The 20,623-nt window shown below is 45.3% G+C and overlaps 1 protein-coding gene across 2 annotated transcripts in view; it reads left to right on the top strand.

Annotated features, from left to right (window-relative positions):
• The first annotated feature begins 589 nt into the window (after positions 1-589).
• Positions 590-20,623, top strand: part of MCF2L2 (MCF.2 cell line derived transforming sequence-like 2) — a 156,303-nt gene continuing 136,269 nt past the window's right edge. Inside the window, exon 1 of one of the 2 annotated variants that reach the window (XM_068200403.1) lies at positions 590-819. In XM_068200403.1, the coding sequence (XP_068056504.1) occupies positions 750-819 (70 nt within the window). In that variant the 5' untranslated portion in view covers positions 590-749. Of the gene's footprint in view, positions 1,248-20,623 lie in introns of both variants that reach the window. The other variant, XM_068200402.1, reaches the window with a different exon arrangement.

Genomic DNA, 20,623 nt, shown 5'->3' with positions numbered 1-20,623 from the left:
TGCACCCTTCTCTTTTATTTCTTCCATTTTAGCTGTGCAGTAAGTTTTCCATGTTTCTGGAATTACCTTGTGTGGAGCTTCAGGTAGGCTTCCAAGTATGAGGTGCCAAGAGGGATGGAATGGAGACATACAAGTCCCTGGCTTGCTCTGCCCTTTCTCGCTTCCTTGCCTGCCTTGCTCTCCCTGTTCTCGGATCGCAGCTGGGATCTGTGGCCGGCAGGGTTGATGAAGCTTTCCCGTTGCCCCATGGCATCCGGGCAAGGCTCAGCTGTGTCGCAGGCGCCCGGGGGCAGCTGCTCCCCACAGACCTGCTCTGGCCACTGAAGGCCACCTGCCCACGAGCAGGGTGAGCCCTGCCCAGCACCCACGGCTGATTAATTCACCCTGCTTGCACTCGTGCAGCTGGAGAGGGTCCTGTGGGCTCAGCCGGGATCCCAGGGATCCTGTCCGTGCAGGTGGAGCAGCAAAGCCTCTGGCCACAACACACGTAGAACGCCCGGTGCCCCCCTCCCCCGCCACGGAAGCGGCCCCGCAGGCAGGGGCTTCTAACAGGGGGTGGGAGGAGGGTCTCTGGAGGCATTGTGGGGTTCTCCTCAACGACAGCCTGCAAGGCACTCGGGCCCCAGGGGCCGAGGGGGAGCATCGGAGGCTGTGTGCGTGTTGTTCTCCGCTCCCAGGCACGCTGGTGAAGGGAGCGTCGCAGAGCAGCTGCGGCTGTTGGAGCTCTCCTGCCAGCTCCACTCCTCCCGATGCCATTCCTACCTCCAGGATTTTTCCCTGACTCGCAGCATCACCATCCAAAAGTGTCCCTGGAGGAAGGTATCTGCTTGCTGGTTCGTCTTTTTATCCTTTGCCTCATCCGCGGGAGAAGGGAGGAAAAAAGCCATAAGCAATCAACTCGTCTGCTTTCCCCCCATTTTATATTTCCCCCCTCCTGCTCCCTTCCTTCTGTCAAAGGGGGTAAAGTCCCCGCCTGGAAGGAGATTTTTAAGGTCCATGCATAAATGGCAGCGAATTGGAAGAGATGAGCAGCCGAGAGAAGATGTGAGAGCTGGAAGGGCCGTGCCGTGGGAGTGGTCCTTGCTTTGTGTGCAAGTGAGGCAGTGAGTGTGCAGCCTCCCACTCTAGGTGCATCTTTTTTTGGATGCTGTGTAGTTCCCTGTGTGAAATGCTTTTTTGGCTAAAAGAAGAAGAGATGTCACATCAGGAGCTCACCCAGCGACTGACTACGGTTATCACCCATGTGGGTAAGGCATCTTTATTTTTCTTCTTATTACATTTGTGTGGATATGGGGGCCCTGTTCCCCCAGGAGGTGCTGCTGCCTTTGTGTGACAATATCACACCTGTGTGTGAAATTGGAGCCATCAGCAGACTGTGAATCCCCGGCTTTGGGCAATTACACAGCCTTTTATTGTTGGTTTGTTTTTCAAGCATGTTTTCTCTGAAAAGCAAGAACAGTAAGAGCAGCGTGCCCTACCTGTGAAGTGATCTGTGTAAAATACCCGAGCACAGTTCTTGCAGGGAGGTGGTGGAGAAAAGGGGGTGTGGGAGGATGCTGGAGAAACGGCAGCGCTAATGTGCTGTGCATTTGCTTGTGATACTGGAATAGCAGCCCATTCTCGGAGAATCTTTTCATGGCCTTTGCTGTTTCAGGATTTCTGGAAGGTGCTAGGACAGGGACAGGATCTCAAAAGCTTTTTTCTCTGTCAGGCTTGATTTTACTGTTTCTAACATTCAAATGCCAGTGAATAAAGGTGAGGCCCTATACTTTGCACTGACATCTCAGCTGGATACCCACCTGCTGGCACTGGGGACTGCATGGCCAGGAACTGAGGAACCTGAAACTAGCAAGACAGTAGGAGATGCTGGTGATTAAAATATCAGCTGAGAAAAGCCTTTGTGACCCTTTTTTGTTACCTACAGTTGAGTTAAAGCAGATTGCAGCTGTGTTGCATCACATAAAGAGAACAGAACATTTTTTGTTGTATTGCATAGGAGCAAATTTTATAGCTGTCAGTGTTTGCAATGGATTGTGTGCTGTGAATGCCAAAGATGTTGTACAGGTTCCTGAAATGCCTTTGTCACTGGCTTTGTTCAATCTGTATATGAAATTGCATGTGACCAAAATTTGTCTTTTAGAGAATATATAAGTAAGGTTTTAGACCAACATTTTTCTTTGGTTTGATATTAGCTGTGGCAGATGAACTAAGTTTAATAGAGCACATGCAATCAGTATCTTGCCTAAAGAAATAGCACAAAAGCAGATTCAAAGTCAATAAACTATTTAGGACCAGGCCCCATCTCTCCAAAATCTTTTCCAGGATAACCTCAGCAGGAGCTTGTGGGAGAGAGTATGATTGCCAGGAGAGCTTGCAGCAGCAGGCTCTTTGACCCAGTAATGCCAGCATGAATTGCTTTGCAATTGTGCAAGTTCAGATTGACATGAAGTCACATGAATTCACATTTTTTTAATGAAGATTTGGAATTCAATATGATGCATATTCCTTTTTTTTTTAATTAAGTATTTCAGGAGAGCCAAAAAGATTGGTATGTCTTCCTGTTTTCTTGTTAAACTCAATGCAGGCCCCACCATCCATGTTAAGGACTCTCCTTGAAATCAGAAGGGATTTGTTAGAGGTAACATAGTATTATGTTATCTACTGTGTAATATACTATTGTCTAATAGGAAGTCATTCTGGACACTAGAAATGTTGATGAGCCTTTCCCCTGTTCTCTGCTAAATTCAAGGGAGGTTTCTGGGTCATGAGGCTGATGCTAGAGAGTCTTATTGGTTTCCTGGAGGTCAACCAGCAGGCCAGTCCTCAGGAGAGGAGTGAAGATCATGGATGGTGGTGTTTTCTCTATTCTACTCTGAGGCAGGAGCCTAGCTGATCAGCTTCCATCAGGGAAGGATAATTCCACCATTTCCCCAGCCATTTGAAACCTACAAATCAGACCCTACCTTTGGGGTCTGCCTGCCTTTTTGTAGACAGGGTTCATTTTTTATTGAATCATGTAAGTGGCAAAAACAGTTATGCAAAACTGGAAAAAAGGAACATTAAAATATTTGCTATTGGCTGAAGGAAAAATGTTTCTTCCAAACCCATGATGATGCACCATATTTATGAATCACAAGTTGTAACATGGGTGCCTTAGCTGAATCAGCAGTAGTTTATTGGAAATATAATTCCTGGGAAGTTGCAGGGGTCTCTTGTACGTTCATTGGGAATCTTTACAGCTCAAACAAGTGAAAGGGCTTGCAGCCTTAGCAAACGGAGGGGATCCTTGGCCATCTATAGTGATTACTATTTTTACAACTCTCACTCTCATACTGCCACTTGGACTGGTGGGATTCAAACTCTCTAGAATGTAGCCAGCTCTTGGCTGGGAGCACAGCTCCCAGGTCACCCAAGAGCAGGAGGGAAGAAATTTATTCACAAAATTTGTGAAATGCTGAACAAGAACTTTATGGGAATGTTAAAAAAAGACCTTTACATTTTCATTAAAACCTTTATAGGATCATTTTGGTCTGTGTGAAGTAATGACACACCATTTTATTTTTAATGTGTCAATAAGAGTGTCACATAATTAATTGCCTGGGGCTCAACTTATCTGTCTTGGGCAAAAGCTTTGGTCCCTCATTAGGTGACTTATGTTGTGTTACACAGTTCATGTGCTAGCAAAAAAAAGCTTCTTATCCTGCTACAGACTTCATATATACTGTACCTACCTCACCTGGGTCAAAATCAAAGCTTTGAAGGTATTTTCCTGCTCCGTAGTAGCTTTCTTAACTTGGTACTTTTCTAGTACCAACCTGTATGATAACACATCTCCACAAAGTATAAAACAACAGAGGATCAAATTAGAGCTCTTAAGTAGCCCTGTGCTCCCTCAGCCTCCCTGGGATTATTCCTGACTGTCCTGGTGTGGATGAGGTAACGGGGCCACCACAGGTGCCTAGGACAGGAGGAGTAGTTTGTGAATGCTAGCAGGCTTTCTGCTTACTATCTGAGATTTAGCAGCAACACTACCCAATCTTGTTACCAAAACTGCGTCAAGAGTCTTTTTTTAATTTACCCTACTTTCATTGAACTTGTTTGTTGGGAGGTGTTGGGGAAACACTCATCAATTTTGGAAAAAGTGTGTCCTTTGGGTAGGTGGGCAAGTGGCAGCTCTTCTGTGGTGGGGAGGGAAGAGCTTTGCAGGGTGGTGCTGACTGCAGGATTGTTTGCCTGTGGGAACATGTACAGCTCTTCCAGCCTGCAAATCCCACAGGAATAGGCTTTTGTGCTCTCACTACCCACCCACACTTGGCAGTTGGCCCCCAGAAGTCTGATGCCAGCTTTGCTATGTGTGGGCAACATTCTGGGCACAGCTGCACACACAAGCACCTCCACTTAGTGCCCCATTTTCTGCAGATATTTTTCTTAAAATGATTTTATGACAGGATGGAGCTGCCAGAACCAATGTGAACTGTCTCAGAAGGTCAGTAGCTTGGCTTCTCTCTTGCCAATAAAGAATTACACAGCACATGGGAGATGGGGTTTTGTTAGAGGCTCCCCATAGTTCTCAATGAAGTTGTAAGAGTTCCTCCCCTTCGAGTGTTAACTGGACCCAGATGAGCTGACTGTCAGTGTCCCTGGTAGGAGAGGCACTGAGGTGAATTTGCAGAAAGCACTACGTTGCACAAATGTTATATCCAAGAAATAACTCCATACATTAGTGTCAGCTTTCATCTGATTTTACACACTCATATTTCCCCAGTCTCTCATTTTATGAAAAAAAAAAAAAAAAAAAAAAAAGAAACAAAAAGGAATTTAAACAGCTGGATGGAAATCAAAAGTAAAGTCACTGACTGAATTTAGTTTAGGATTGACATCTCTGGACGTAAAATTCCTATCTGTTAACCTTGGTATGTCAATTCCTATCACTCTTGGCTTAACCACCAGAGTTGAGGAGCAGTATAAGATACCTGTGTGTGTGAGGAGAAGCTGTGTTACAATTTGGGACAGGAAGCAAAGGATGATACTGCATCCAGCTGACTGTGTGAGAGGAATTTAGGTCAGCAGAATGGAATAACCCGAGTTGGCACTTGTCCGAGGCCAGTGGCTAAGCATCACAAGTCACAGAATCTGCTTTATGCTACAAAGCCACAAATAATCTAATATGTCACAGCTGGACAGACAATTGAAATGTTTCTGATATGTGTCTATGGACATCAAGGACACAAAAAAGGGATATTTTAGGAAGCTAACTTTTGAGGTACCATATCAAATAGGCCCTTTGCTACTCCTATGCAAAGGCTTAAATCAAATCAAATTCCTCTGCAACGTAAAATTCTTGCCTTTGTTTTAGAGCATTCATGCATTTCAGGAACTCTTTTTGAATCACGGATTCTGTGTCTCTGTCCTACTTTGGGATTTCTGGTGCTCAGCAAGTGGAAAGTGGTCTTTCCATTGACCACAGCACACCAGATTTCCTCACCCAAAATAATATACAGGCCTGGGAGGGGCATCAATCACTGCATTCACAATAAAATATGGCAATATAAAACTGCAGAAATGGGTTTGCTAAATTAACTTGGGATGTCAAGCTTATATGAAATGGTAGGTTGAAGTTTCCCCATTAACCTACTTCTGTAAAAAAATTGAGCTTTGATCATGTTATCTGCGTCTTTATCTTTGTACCCCTGTAAAGCTTTTGAACTGTTGACGAGTTTTTACCAAACGTGGTGAAGTGACAAAGGTCAAAAATATTGAATTCATGCCAAGTATAAAAATAGTATCTGAAGAGAAAGATGCAAATAGTGAAGACAAGGGAAATAAGCTCATTCTATTAGACCTCAGAGATTCCATGTAGGAGGGTGGAATGTGGGAAAGTAGAGATAATAGCAATTTATATTTTTTAGTTTAACAGCTTAATAAAGCTACTTGTTTACTTTTTTGTTCATAGATTGTGGTTATTAATTTTACCCTATTCTATATGACCTATTCTGTGCAGCTGTTTCACTGGAAACTGTTTAATACAGCTGTTTAAAAGTGTTTTGCTAGTGCTGCAAAGTTTGTATCTATAAAAAGTAGAAAGTAAGCTCTCAGAGAAATCCATGAAAAATGTGCAGATGTACCTGGTGCACTTTCCAAGATGTAGAATATTGCAAGTATCACAGACTTGTTTAAAGCCCACATTCTAATCTGGTTTGCAGTGATATTATCAGAAATAAAGATTGTAAGAAACTGCTATGACTTGGGATCCAGAACACTAGTTTGTCTCAAGGCAAAATATTTATGTGATAGGTTGGCCTCATGTTCAGAAAGACCGAGGTGACTAAAGAGCTTCCCAGAAACAGTAGCATGTCTTAAGGCTGCTTCAGTTTCAGGAGAGAACAGCTCAGAGATGTCCCTCTTCTACTTTCCATTTTTACTTTAGGTGAATACTTTTTTGCATGGGATGTGATCCTGGCATCCTTGACAGGATTTAAGAAAAACCTTGCAATATCTGGGTGTGATACTATTACTAATTTATTTCAGGGTGGCATGCCCTAAGGAAAGCCATGAAGAGCACCAAAGAATTGAAAGGCTGCTTAAAGCCCTGTTTTCTCATTTATTGATACCATCCCCAAAATTGGCTGTTACACCCTGAGCTTTCATTCTCATGCCAGTAAGAGACCAGGATGTTGGGGAGAAAAGGGAATAGGAGTAGCTATCCACCATCTGCTTACTGCAAGGTTTTCACACTTTCTACTCACGCATGTTGTGATGGCAACTGTTGGAGATAGGGAACTAGGCTGGATGGACCTGAGGTGTGATCCAATCTGTCAATCTCTCAGTCACTCTCTCTTTCAAAAGCCTCTGCATTGCTGCTGTTAAATCTAATGCTACAGCAGTCTCCCTCTGCCCTTTATTTTCTAATCTACCTTAGTAATGACTTGTAGGTGTTTGCCTGTTGGCATGGAGGAGTGTTTAACACACAAGGAAATTAGTAAAGGAAAGTCAGGTGGCAGGATCCAAGTTTAGCTGTTCGTAGTTGTGATTCCTATGGTCCCTTCCACAGCTGTGCTTGCCAGACACCAGGTCCTTAGAAGCTCTACTGGCTTCTGCAGTTCATTTTTTAGTGCCTGGAAAATAACTGGGACTCAAATGAGTTATTCCAGGATACATGCTTCAGCTGAAAGGAAGTCAGTCTGTTTGCTGTTTGGGTCAGCTCTTCTCATGATTTTCCTGATTCTTCCTATGTTTCAGGCCTGTTAGCCCACTACTGGCAGTTTTAGTGGAGCAGAAAGCAGAAACCTCTGACTTCCAGAGCAGGCTCTTGCTAACACTATATAGTAGTCTTTTGTTGGGTCCTGGGGTTTTGGGGTATTTTTGGGTGGTGGTTTTTTTTTTTTGGCACATTTTTATTTTTGGGGGGTAGGGAGAGGGTTGGCTATCAAATAACTATTTTTTAATAAAGAATGAGGTAGCTTAATGAGGTCAAAAGCAAGGGAAAAATGACACCATCATCCAATGTGCTAGACAGACTGTGGCACTTCCCAGTCTGCTCTTTAACACTCCAGGGCAAGCCCTGGGTTACCTGGAAGGAGGAAGTGGGAGGAATCTCCAGGGCAAAGCAAGTCCAGCACCTCCTCCTGTGTGAGGTCTCTGAGTCAGGCACAATGAAAAATGCTGGTGCTGGCAGAAGTCATTGCTTGCTAACAGGGCAGGCAGTAGTGACCATTCTGCATTGCTAAGGCCCAAGCTTAAAAAGCAAATAGGACCAAAAGGAGGTAGAGAGGAGCCCCTGTTTGTTCCCATCTCTGTGGCAGAGGGGAGCTCAGATGGCCTCACTGGAAATTAAACTAAGCTGCCATCTATCACATTGTCTGGCAGCTCGTTAAATACAAGGACCTTTTCCCACCTCTTGCCTCATCTTTTATTTAATTCCTTTTTCTCGCCCTCCATATGGTGTCTAAATGCAAGAGTTCCCCTGAGAGGACTTCTTCCTGAGGGAAACAGGATAGGATTTGGGAGGGTACTTGCAGCACCAGGTCATCTAATTGAGTAGAAAATAAGCTAATCAATTCCATTGCTGTCACTCTTTCCCCACTTCTGTACCACGTTTGAGGCCTCTCTTAGTCCCAAGGCTGGACTTAGTATTTGATCTAGGATAAACTTTTCTGAATGGGGCCCAGGTGACTGCTAAAATAATTCTGACAGCACAGTGTGTGGTACTTTATACTAGTCCTGTGTGTATATTTTCTCCTGTTCTTCAGAGCTGGGCTTGTGTTCAAGTGTCTGGGAGAAGAGAAACCATACGTGTTTTGTGTTAATGCTGTGCTTTAGCCTGGCTAAAGGCCAGGCTGGCCAGGCTTCTTGTAACTCCCTTTTGAGTTCAGCACAGTAACATCTGGATTGCCCCAGGTGGTCAGTGGGTCAATGACTGGCAGCAATCTAAGTTCTCTGCAAAGCTGCCTGATCCTGCTCATGTGAGAAAATGTTGGAGAATGATGTGAAAGAGATAACATGGCACATGGATCATTGCTAATCAGTGACTCACACTAACCAGTGCAGCAGATGCTGCCAGAACTGAAACCAAGGAACAGAAGGGAGACAGGGTGAAGAAACAGCCAACTCTTACATGCATAGATGGAAAAACATCAGTTGTAAATACCTCAAGTGATCTGTAAGTCATGGCATGGAAGGAGGTATTGCTTAGGGAGCAGGAACACTGTAAAAAGCTCTTGAGTTTAGTGGAGAAAAGGACAGCAGGCTCCACTTTGGCATGGGGACAGATGTGTAGAGAACAACTGGATTGAGATCACAGTATCTTCAACCTCCACTGTCATGTAAGCACAACACAGATAACATCTGTGAGTCCAAAAGCATAACTGCCTCTGAGGAGTGATTGAGCTCATGTACTGGAGGAGGGCCATGTCCAGCATGTGAATTCAGGCTGGTAAAATATGAAGCAACAGCATTCATTCAAGGGTGAAATACATTAAATTTATGTGCACTTACTTCTTGTCTTTTGCAGTGCAGCATTGCAGAAGACTGGTGCCTTTTCAGCAGAGGCCTGCAAATAATTTCGCATGAATGAATTATTCTGAATATAATTCTGCATTCATCCTGTTTTCTATTAGAATATTTCCTGCACTGTAGTATGGAATGAAGTCCTGAACAGAGACAGGCAATCATAAATTTCCATGGACCCAAAGATTTAGGTTACAAAGTTGCTGTGTCTTGTCTCCATCTTTTCTAGCTATTGCAGGGACCTGACAGTACAGTACAATATCCCCCAAAAAAATGGCCAGAGGAAGGACAGGCTACCAGGATCAATAATCCATGCTGTCATGAAATGATTGTCTTTTTTGTTTGCTAGCACAACATGCATACACCCACACCCACACTCCTGCTCGAAACCAGCTTTGTACCTGCTGTGCATCGTGTTTGGCGTGTTGTTGAAAATGCGTTGTTCCAAAATCACTGCTGTCATGACCTTTGAGTCCTGGATCTTTTGGGCAGTCAGGAGCTAAACAAACACAGCCAAAGCACTGAGTGTCCATGCCTTCATGGAGACTGTTACTCATTTCAGTACCATTACCCTGCCTGTCTCAAAGGTGGATTGTGCCCATGGTTTGGCTCCAGTATAAGGTACTACCATCTCGTAGCAGCTCTCCTGCTCTGAGCACACAGGGGCTTGCTTGGCCCTTCAAGGCAGCCAGCCCAGCCCTCTCTTCTATCTGCAGAGCTTCCCTGATTCCAGAGGTGTATGAATGCAACACAGATGAAGTTCCCTGGGGACTCAGTTGCAATAAGTACAGGACTATTACAGTGAATGCAAAGGTGATTTTATGGAAGTTTAAACAGAGACAAAAAGGTCCTTTTGGAATGTTAGTCCAATGTTATTTTGATTTTAAAATTCACGGATTCCTGACCTGGATTACTCAAGCATGGGAGTAAAGGTTAAATTTCTGCAGAAGCCAAAATCCTATGAAACATTGCAAAGAGGTGATGGGAAATGATCTGTCATCAATATTACAACAAAGTGGCTCTGATCCAGAAAGGTGCAAAGAGCTCTTTATTTCTGTGTGAATATGAGGAACTGCTGGTACTCGGCAATCCATGGGACCAGATATTTTTGTCTGAGTGCACTCAGCTGTAGCTGACCCAGCTGTAGCCCCTGCTGCAAATAGTTATAAGAGGCAGCACAGAGTTAGCACCTACTGTCAGCGTTGTCCTGGGTTCATATGAGGATCCCGAGTTAGTTTGTCAGAGCTCAAGGAAAACCATGCTGAGATGATCTGGTTTCAGATTCCCCACATCCGTGAGTGCAACCTGTAATCTCTGTGCTTCCAGTTACCTCCATCTGTGTCTCAAAGATCTTGGATGGAAACCAGCAGCTCTTATCCTGAGACTGTTTATGCACCCACCCGTATCCCCTAATGCATGAGCACCCCAATAGTACTACAGAGGGGCTGTCATAGTATCAATCCATAAATTAACACCAAAAATTACAGAATTCGTATGAGGAAGGCTGAATCTGCCACTTCCACCGTGCAGACTGTTGCCCAGGGCAACGAGATATGAGGGGCTGCAGACGATTTAGCTCTTGCTTCCTCTGCATGACCGAGAGCTGTGTGATTTCCAGTTTCCCTTGGGCAATGAATTGTCTACAGCTGGCCCCAAATACAAGAGCAGTTATCTGCAGTTCTGAGACATAAATACAAGACAAACAATGCTGATGTACAGCATTGTGGGCTGCCTGGCAACAGCTGCTGATAGAATCTGACTCTCCTCTTACATGCCTTGAGCTTCAGAGATTTTGTACTCACATTTTACACTGGAAAACCACTTCAGGTTCAATGTGAAGAGGTGAAGAAAATCTAAACCCAGAGAGTGTGTCTTTCAGTATTTCATGAGAGTGACTTTTGCCTTTAAATTCTGAGACCTGTAAAAATTTTAGTAATACATAGTTAGGCAATTAGCTCACAGTTACTGGCATCTCCAATTATTATTACTGCAATATCTCCAGTTTAATTATAACTTCCCAAGGATGTGCACATGCTGACAGACAGGTATTGAGGAAAGAACCACAGCAAACACATGCAGTTCTAGCAGCAATGATAAATTGAAATTAGATTATTTGGATGTAAGAAGTTTGACTATGCTGCCTGTTAATCATATATATTACAACTTTAACACTTCAAATGCATTTTTGTCTGGTATGGATTTCATACTCTAACCAAATTGCTGTGGCTAGAATTACTATCAGGAGAGTTTGCTTCTTGTTATCAATCAATAATCCTTCACCTAACAAAGCATGTCTATAAATATTTCCCTCCTTTGAGTCTGAAGTTCACTGTTATCCATTACACTGTGGTTCAGAGGTCTCTGAAGCCAAGGCTTAATTTTTGAAGGGATCAATATTGGTGTTTGCAGCATGAAAGCCAAAGCTGATGACATGCACAGGAGCCGTACTATTGATCTTGCAATATCAAGAGAAAAGGTTATTTCAAACTGAAAGAGCTGTGGCCTTAGCATGACCCTGAGCTGTAAGCAGGTGCATAACTGATCAGAGAGCTCTGGCAATTACATGCCAGTTGTTGGTGCAGGAAGGCTCCCAGGAAAACCTGGTTAATCCTTGTAATGGTGATCAGCTATTCTGTGAAAACAGACTTCCTGTTTTTTTAAATGAGAGATTCTAAACTCACCATTTCATCTGTCTCAGATATTTGTACTGTTAATTGTGTCTTGTATCTCTTCCCTTTCCACATTGATGAAACCAAGAGAGGCTTCACAGCTGGCTTTGAAGTCACAGTTCAGTTTGAGGTAAACTTTTTAATAATTTTTGTTGATAGCTCATAAAAATCCATCTTACTGGTTTTGTTTTCAGCTAGGGGAGAATGCAGTTTCAGCAATGTGCAATTGTCATTTTGGATCATGTTGAATTACAATCTGGCTATACAGCAGAGCCTTGTGCATCATTTTATCTTGAATGGGAGCAGAGAGCTGGCAGCAAGTGCCCTGTGAGGAGCAGAAGTGGTTGGACAGAGCAAAGACGAGCTTGTCAGTGATAGTTTGTGCCCATTCTACCCCAATATCTGCAGCAGCAGCTCTGTACAGGCCACACGCTGCCTGCTTCAGTGTCCCCTTTAGAGTTGAGATGTCACCACTGTGTGAGGTGTTCCCAGTCCAGCAATGGGAAACAGAAATGAAACACAAGCAGTTATCCCCTGAATGCTCTTTCCAGCAGGACAGCAGAGCAGGGCTGCTGCCTGGGGACGGGGTGTGTGCATATGTTGGTCCCAGGAAGAAGCTGTGCTAGAGCAGCATCCTCCGCCGCGGGGGAAAGGGCAGCAGAGGGCACGGCAGCGCCTTTTGACACTGCAGTTCCCACTGCCCCAGACTCTCAAAGGTAGGGCCAGACCCTTCCCGGATCAACTGAAAGGCAGGCTGTTACAGAGTTGGGCAGAGGAGCCTCTCTCCTCCAAGCCCCTTTTCCAAGAGATGTGATGGCTCTGCCGGGTTTGGTACCCAGGAGCTTCTCTCCGTTGCTGGAGAGATGCAGGCGCTGCCAGAGCTGCCTGTTTGCGGAGGAGCCGCTGGAGGGCGCGGGGTGGAGACCCGCTCCCGGCCCAAGTCCCGCTCCCGGCCCGAGAGAGACCCGCTCCCGGCCCGAGAGGGACCCGCTCCCGGCCCGAGAGAGACCCGCTCCCGGCCCGAGAGAGACCCGCTCCCGGCCCGAGAGGGACCCGCTCCCGGGCCGAGAGAGACCCGCTCCCGGCCCGAGAGGGACCCGCTCCCGGCCCGAGAGAGATCCGCTCCCGGCCCGAGGGAGACCCGCTCCCGGCCCGAGGGAGACCCGCTCCCGGCCCGAGAGGGACCCGCTCCCGGACCGAGAAGGACCCGCTCCCGGCCCGAGAGAGACCCGCTCCCGGCCCAAGTCCCGCTCCCGGGCCGAGAGGGACCCGCTCCCGGGCCGAGGGAGACCCGCTCCCGGCCCGAGAGGGACCCGCTCCCGGCCCGAGAGAGACCCGCTCCCGGGCCGAGAGAGACCCGCTCCCGGCCCGAGAGAGACCCGCTCCCGGGCCGAGAGAGACCCGCTCCCGGCCCGAGAGGGACCCGCTCCCGGCCCGAGAGGGACCCGCTCCCGGCCCGAGAGAGACCCGCTCCCGGGCCGAGAGGGACCCGCTCCCGGGCCGAGAGAGACCCGCTCCCGGCCCGAGAGGGACCCGCTCCCGGCCCGAGAGGGACCCGCTCCCGGGCCGAGAGAGACCCGCTCCCGGCCCGAGAGGGACCCGCTCCCGGCCCGAGAGGGACCCGCTCCCGGGCCGAGAGAGACCCGCTCCCGGCCCGAGAGAGATCCGCTCCCGGCCCGAGAAGGACCCGCTCCCGGCCCGAGAAGGACCCGCTCCCGGCCCAAGTCCCGCTCCCGGCCCGAGAGGGACCCGCTCCCGGCCCGAGAGGGACCCGCTCCCGGGCCGAGAGAGACCCGCTCCCGGCCCGAGAGGGACCCGCTCCCGGCCCGAGAAGGACCCGCTCCCGGCCCGAGGGAGACCCGCTCCCGGCCCGAGAGGGACCCGCTCCCGGACCGAGGGAGACCCGCTCCCGGACCGAGAGGGACCCGCTCCCGGCCCAAGTCCCGCTCCCGGCCCGAGAGAGACCCGCTCCCGGCCCAAGCCCCACAGAGCCGGCGCATCTCTCCGCTCCTGCAGCAACAGCATCAAAGTACCGACAGCACTAATTCGGAGAGAATCGAGGTCACCAGAGATAAACAGCGAGTTGGGGGCTGAACCTGTGAAAATGGGGTACCCAGGTTGTCTATTTTAGCTTTTCGTCCAAACTGGATTATGCTATAGTAGGACATCCCTTGACTACGTGTGTGCTATTCTTGATCTTTTTAGGAACAATAGTTGAAGTTTCACATAAAATCCACATTCCTATTTAGGAATAAACACATATCTTTGTTTTAATCTGTAGAAAATACAGGAAAGCCTAATCTTATAACAACTTCTCTTTCAGCAAATGTGAGAATCTGTTGTGATTTTGGTAATTTGATTAAACACTACAGAAGCTTTTAGAAGTCTTAAACATCTGCCAGCAAATATAAAACCTAGGAACATTCATAGATGACCTTACAGAAAAATAAGACTGGCATTAGTATGTCCATTCTCACCCCCTAGAGAGCTGTCCTACAATACTTGAGCAAAGATGGAGATATTCAAATTATATATCAGGTCTAAATTAATCAAACAAGTCTAATCTGCAGGTCACGAACAGCAGAGAAACCAGCTGAAAACAGCATCACCCACAGCATAAGGGGAAGGGACTACTCCCAAATGCAATAGCTGAAGCACTGGGTAGAGGGTGTGTTGGTGGAAGCCTCAGGTGAGAATGCTCTGGCAGTTCAGGCTGACTGGTGTACTCAGGACCCTGACTTCATGCTGCTGCCAAATGCAAAGTACTCTCTCAATAGAGCTCACATGCTCTAAAATACCTGGCATGTCCACTGCCAGTGCTGATATTTGGAATCAGTCACTGAGCCTGATTGTAAAACTCCTTGTTAGCATTTTGGGCTTTTTTTACCAAATTAGTTCATTCTTATCAGTTTCAGTTCAGCAGCCTTCACTATGAGACCTGCTGACCCTCAATGTGTGTGCAGTAGTAATTAGACTGATACAGATAATGCTGCAAGATCTTAATGAGCAGAACTCTATTTTAAATTCAATGTTAGAATGATGGGGATATCTACAAATGGTATAAAATAACATTGAGAAATAAATGTTAATGAAATGGTATTAAAGAACATTGGCTCTATGTGCCATGCTTAAGGCTACAATCAAGAAAGGGATATTTCTTAGTATGTTAGTAGACATTTCTTTATTTTCTAGCTTTACTGCAGTAATTGCAATTGATCTTAGACAAACTCTATGAATATCTTGGGATTCAATTCCCAGCTGAAGAATATTTTCCTTATGCTTCATTATTTGTATTGAGATTTTAAAGTTCACTAGTGGGTTCTTACAATGCTTCTAATACAATTAAAAACATTGGGGTTTTTTTGTTTGTTTTACAATTGATTGCTATTCTTGAAGCAAATATATTTAAAGACGAGACAGGAAAATATTGTGTAGAATTATGTGCATTTATGCTACTAAGGAGCCACAAAGAAGTGGTTCAAGAAAGGGTGAAATTATTGTTAAGCCAATTCAAAGGGCTCTCAAGCCAGTGGGAGATGTGTGGATTTATGCTTTTAGAGTATTCCTCTCCATTTTTAGGCTCTTGTGGGGCAAAACTTTAGATGAAATTATTCATTTCCCCACAAGCTTTCTTCAAATAGTTCTCAGATGCATTCTCAAATATATCTAAGCAAAAATATTCTTCTTAAACTGTATCCTTTTATTGACAATTAGAAAGGAAGTAGTCTGTTTGATGGGAGTAACAATTTCTCTGTGGTGCCAGAGTGCTCAGCTGAGAATCACTGGAGAAGCACAAAGCATTATTTAGTGCTACATGCCATGAAGTGAACTTATGCTGGGACTAAGGTCCATAAACGGATGTGGGATTTAGATACATTTTATTGAGTTAATCTTTGCTGGTCAGCAGAAAGCATTTGTGATGAGGTTTCCTGACAGACTAAAGAGCAATTTCTTATCTCATCAAAACACTGCACCACTCAGCTTAAGGCAATTTAAGTCCATGGTGCTGTTGAAGTCAAAGCACTGTCCTTATTTCATGTGGGCTGGAGGTCTAACATTGTGCAGACAATACTCAGCACCTCCCAGCATGTGAATGCTGCATGTGGGATTCTTGGAGTTGACAGAGGAGGTCACAGTATTAGTGTGATGTTGCAGAGAAATCCTTCTGCTGCTTCCTGCAGGAAAAGTTCACTCAGGTACAGCTCTATACTCTTTTTGCACCTGAAGCTGACTTACAGGTGTCTTTTTTTTTTTTTTTTTTTTTTTTTTTTTTTTTTTTACTGTGTGGGCATACTTGCCTGTTAATATAGATCCAGGAATAATTTTAGTCCTGGTATGAAAGGAAATGAGGCTTTCATGCTCATGTTTTTTCTATCCCAGCTGGCCCTTTTCCATTTAATTTTAGCAGCTCTTGCCTGGTTTTGACAAAGGACTGAAACTCTTGGTTTCCTGTAAATTTATCTTATTTTCATAGTCGAGATTGGGTATGATGACAAAACCCAATAACGGTGCTGGCTGAGGAGGAGAGGGAGAGGACTGGGGGTGTGGTTGTGTGTGGCAACATCTTGCCTCGCTGTGCCTGGTGTGTGATGCAGTGCTGCAGGTGGGGAGAGGCAAATGAAGGGCACACATGGTGCACATTGGTGCATGTGCTAGCAGATTATCCATACCTGTATTCTCCTGCTTCACATCAGGCTTTGGTGTGACTTGGGAAATCACCCTATAGAGTGTGTCTTTCTTAAATCTGTTACAGCTGGTGGCTTAGAGACAAAGCTGGGGTGGGTAAACTGGGCTGGGAATGGGGGTTCAGGCTGTGAGTGGACATGAGGAAGGAACATCTCTGCAGTACAGTGCACTGTGCAGGACAAATTCCTGTTACTTGGGTAGGTGTGTGCAAGCATCCAGCTGCCCGGTGTGTTTGCACTTGCGGATGCACACAGAGGAAAGTGTTCCAGCTTCTCATTTGCTGGTGCTCAGCACAGAGAAATGCCTGTGTGGGCAGGTCCTTCAGGACAGACCTCTGGTTTCTGACAGCAGTCCTGGCCTGGGGAAAAAAAAGGAGGTGTACTTCACAATTGCCAGGACCGAGGGAATAACTCCTCTTTGACTGATTTTATCCTCAGTTCCCTAGATGAACACAAGCCCTGCCCTGGGGATGTTAAAGGAGTGTGTTTGATGTGTATCTGCTAGCTGAGAGCCCAGTCAGGTGAAGCAGTGTCCAGGAAAGTCTCTACAAGAGCTTCTTTTTCCTTATGGGCTGCCCAGAGTGACTGAGTGAACCTCAGTGCGCACACAGACGAACAGGGAAAAATCAATAGTCCCTAAGGCCCAGTTGCCTACCCCGTGTGGTAACTGATGTTGAGTGCTTGAGAGATGGCAAGAAAACATTGGAAAGGCCTTTACTGTACTTTGTAATGTGAGAAGCTCTTTCTTCCTGTTCAGCTAGCATTTGGCTTGTGTCCAAAAGCCTGGAGTATCAACAGCCCTTGTGATGCTCACAGATGCTATTTTTATCCCTGTGTCTTTCTGGTTCTCCTTTATGTGTTTCAAAATATGAATTGCAAGCAAAAAAAAAAAATGCTGTTTCCATCAGGGAATGTGCACAGCTGCTCCTCAGGGAAACAAGCTGTCCTGGTGGTCTTGGCTGCATGGATCCAGGAGCCGTTCTGCACTGGGAATGCTCCAGAGGTTCCTTGCAGGGAGAAAAAAGTGAAGGGGGAAAGAAAGAGGAATAGTGCAGTGAATCCAGTGCAGTGCTATGGATGACAGCAAGGATCAGGGTTACCATGCCCTGGAGATGACTCAGTGTGTCAATGGCAGAGTACAGAGAGGAGAAAACATGTTCTCTTCTTAATGTCCAGAGTCTGTCCTTTCCAGCTGTCACGGTGCTGCTGGAGGGCCATGGCACAAAGACTGTGCCCATGCACTGGTGATAGGGTTTAGGAGCTGGAGAATGGGGATCTGACAAGCCTGGTTTTATAGATCACAGCCTTCTCTGTGTTACCCAGTGTCTCTCTCTTGTATTTCTTTTGCATTTACTTGTCTCTCAGTTTATTCCCATGACTTTAAGCCAAGAGCCATTTATGTTTTGGGTAGATTACTCAGAAAGGCTCTTGGTCTCACGTAGATCTGTAACCATTTTCATCGTCAAGACTGGAATAACTTTGCATCCAAGCCTGAACTCTGGATCCAGCTACTCTGTACCCCTGTGCCAGCTACACTTTGGTAATTCTGGGATCTGTTTGTTTATCTTGCCAAGCAGAGACCTAGCAGGACAGAAATACCTTCTGTTCTTGGTGATCTGCTCTTAGTTGCAGAGATCGAGAGAGCCAGGTAAAATAAACCCTGCGGGTGCAGCAACAATTCGTGCCCACTGCTTGGCCTGTGAAGATTCTGCTCCTCTCCTGATCTCCTGAGAATCTTGTCTAGTCCAGCAGTGATGTCATTGGCTTGGGGGTTTCTTTTTGTCTGCAGTTTTGTTTATTTATTTTTAATTTTCTTATTTTTTCCTTTTTTTTTTTTTTTTTTTTTTGTTTAATGATGGTAATAGTCCTTGAATACCCTTGATGTCTTCACAGCTTTGAGATGACAACAAAAGTTCCTTGGCTAAGGTTGTCCTTTGATCTTCACTGCTGGCTCCTGCTTTTGGCAGTTTGCGTGGGAGTTCATGTGCGTCAACAGTGGCAGAATTGTTGTTTCCCTCTGCTGAAGGTGACCAAAAATGTTTTGCTTGTCCGTTAAGAAATCGCTTTAAGCAGATCAGTGTAATGAGATTCTGAAGCCATATGGCACTGGAATTTGTGCCTTCTAGTGCAGGAACTGCATGTTGCAATTGCAACAGTGCTGTACGCGAAAAGGAATTTCAAGAACAGAGATGTTTTTTCCTCTGCTTGTTCCTTTAACTCCTTGGGGTTTAAAAAAATGCCTGGGATATAGCCTTTTATTAAAAAGGGAGGGAGAGAAGTCCTGGTCTGCTGTTTATTAGTTGGAAGAAAATAAAAGAAAGTTACTAAAAAAGTCTAGTTTCTATTTTCTAGCTGAACACTGGAATGGATGTTACCATTGCACCAAGAGTCCTCTGAAAAGAAACCTTTGTGTCAAACTACTGAAATGCCTTGTGGCTTATCAGATTCAAGATCTGGGAGATGGGGAGGCAGAAGGAAGGTTATTGAGGTATATGCAAAATTAAAATGTGTTTCAGCATAGCTATCAAAGATTAGTTCAAACATCAGATAAAACATCATGAAATAGGAAAATGTGAAGCTGGGGTTTCAGGAAAGAAATATAGATTATTTTCTTATCTTCTGTGTGTATCAGTCTTTATAGTGGCATTGGATTTAGATTCCTTATTTCTTAGATTTGTGGAATACTACATACATAGGTGGGGGCAGCTGCTGGTCTTCACAAATAAGTAAGATCCTTTTTGCTGTTGGGCTTTTATGTTTTGTCATCTCTAAAATGTTGGTGGATAAGAGAGGTAATTTTTTCAGTTTCTTCTACAATAAACTTTCTTAATGGTTCTTACAAGGCTCCGATAGAAAAGCAACACCTGTTTCCCCTCAATTGCTTTAAAGACTGTGGGGTAAATTGCAAACAGTGAGTGTTTTACAGTGAGTGTTTTACAGTGTTTTCTAGCTGTCTCATTTACACATGAAGCAGAAGCAGACTTCTCTTCCTCCTTCCTCTGATACATACATGCTGCTCCCAAACTCAAATCTTGATTCTTCACAAGAAATTATGTCTCTTGGGCTCAGCATCATTGAGATCCAACGTGTTTGTTGCATGTTTTGTGCTTAACAGTGATACCAACCATTACAACACAGCTTTTTGGGGCAGAAACATCTTGTTTCATGAGAAGAGATATGGAGCTTAAACGGATTTAACTGAGCTGACTTTAAATTTGTTGCCATCCTCTGGTCACACAGTCATGGCAGCAAGCACTTTCCAGCAAGCATCAATTCCAAGGCAAACTGGTATTTCTAATGAAACTAGGAACTAGTGCAGTTCTGCAGGCTGTTTTGGGCAATGGCATCTGAGGATATCTGGGTTGTAGGATGGGGTTTTTTCTTTATTTATTTTTACTGTATGTTTTTTTTTTAATTTGTAATTTCTGATGACACTTTCTTCCATTTATTTACTTGCTTATTCATTGACAGACCAGCCCAGATTATGTTGCTAGGCAATGCTGGCAATTCATGACCAGAAAATATCCTCCTCCTTCCTTAGATTTTCCAATAATTTTGATATGGGTGTTTAGAGCAGCAGGAAAGTAATGCCCTTCCATTCTGTGTTATTATGGAGAAGACCCATGGAAGCACGCCTACCATTTTCTGTACTTGTTCCCTGCACTACAACCTTCTTCTTTCAAACAGACTGGTATCTTTCAGCTAATGGAGGACATTTGTGAATTCTACATCATCCACATGGAGTGAGTGTTTGGTAGCATGTTACATAGAAGAATTCCTGCACGGCAGCCCTCACTGCAGCTCCTGTGCAGACACAGCCAGAGCAGTACAGAAGAAGTCATTTTTGTGACAGGAAATAGGACAGGTCTCAGTGCTCCCATGTCAGGTTTTCCATATGTGTCAGGAGGAGCTAGCCCAGCTTGTGAATGGCACTGCAGTGAAACTTACAGTAGAGCAAACAGATCCTTCTGTCCATCCATCATAGCACTCAGTCCCTGAGGTGACCCTTATGTGCCTTGTTGCTAAATGTGTAGCAGCTGCAGCCAGCTTATTTTTGTATCTGGAGCTGGGTGATGGCAGTGGTTCCCCATGCAGCAGAAGTTTGTATTTAGCATTGCAATGCATCAGGGTTTCCTATGGAAAGACTGGGAAATTATTTTAGATGATTTCCCTGTTGTGTGCTGTGTGGCTACCAGTGCTTCCAAAGCTCACACCTAGGGCAGATTTTTTCTTGCGTCCACTTCCAGCATCAAGTCTCCCCCT

This window comes from Anomalospiza imberbis, chromosome 10 (assembly GCF_031753505.1).
Source record: "Anomalospiza imberbis isolate Cuckoo-Finch-1a 21T00152 chromosome 10, ASM3175350v1, whole genome shotgun sequence".
NCBI classification, from domain to species: domain Eukaryota; kingdom Metazoa; phylum Chordata; class Aves; order Passeriformes; family Viduidae; genus Anomalospiza; species Anomalospiza imberbis.
Note: the sequence above shows the minus strand (reverse complement) of the source record. Positions and strands in the feature narration are given on the sequence as shown.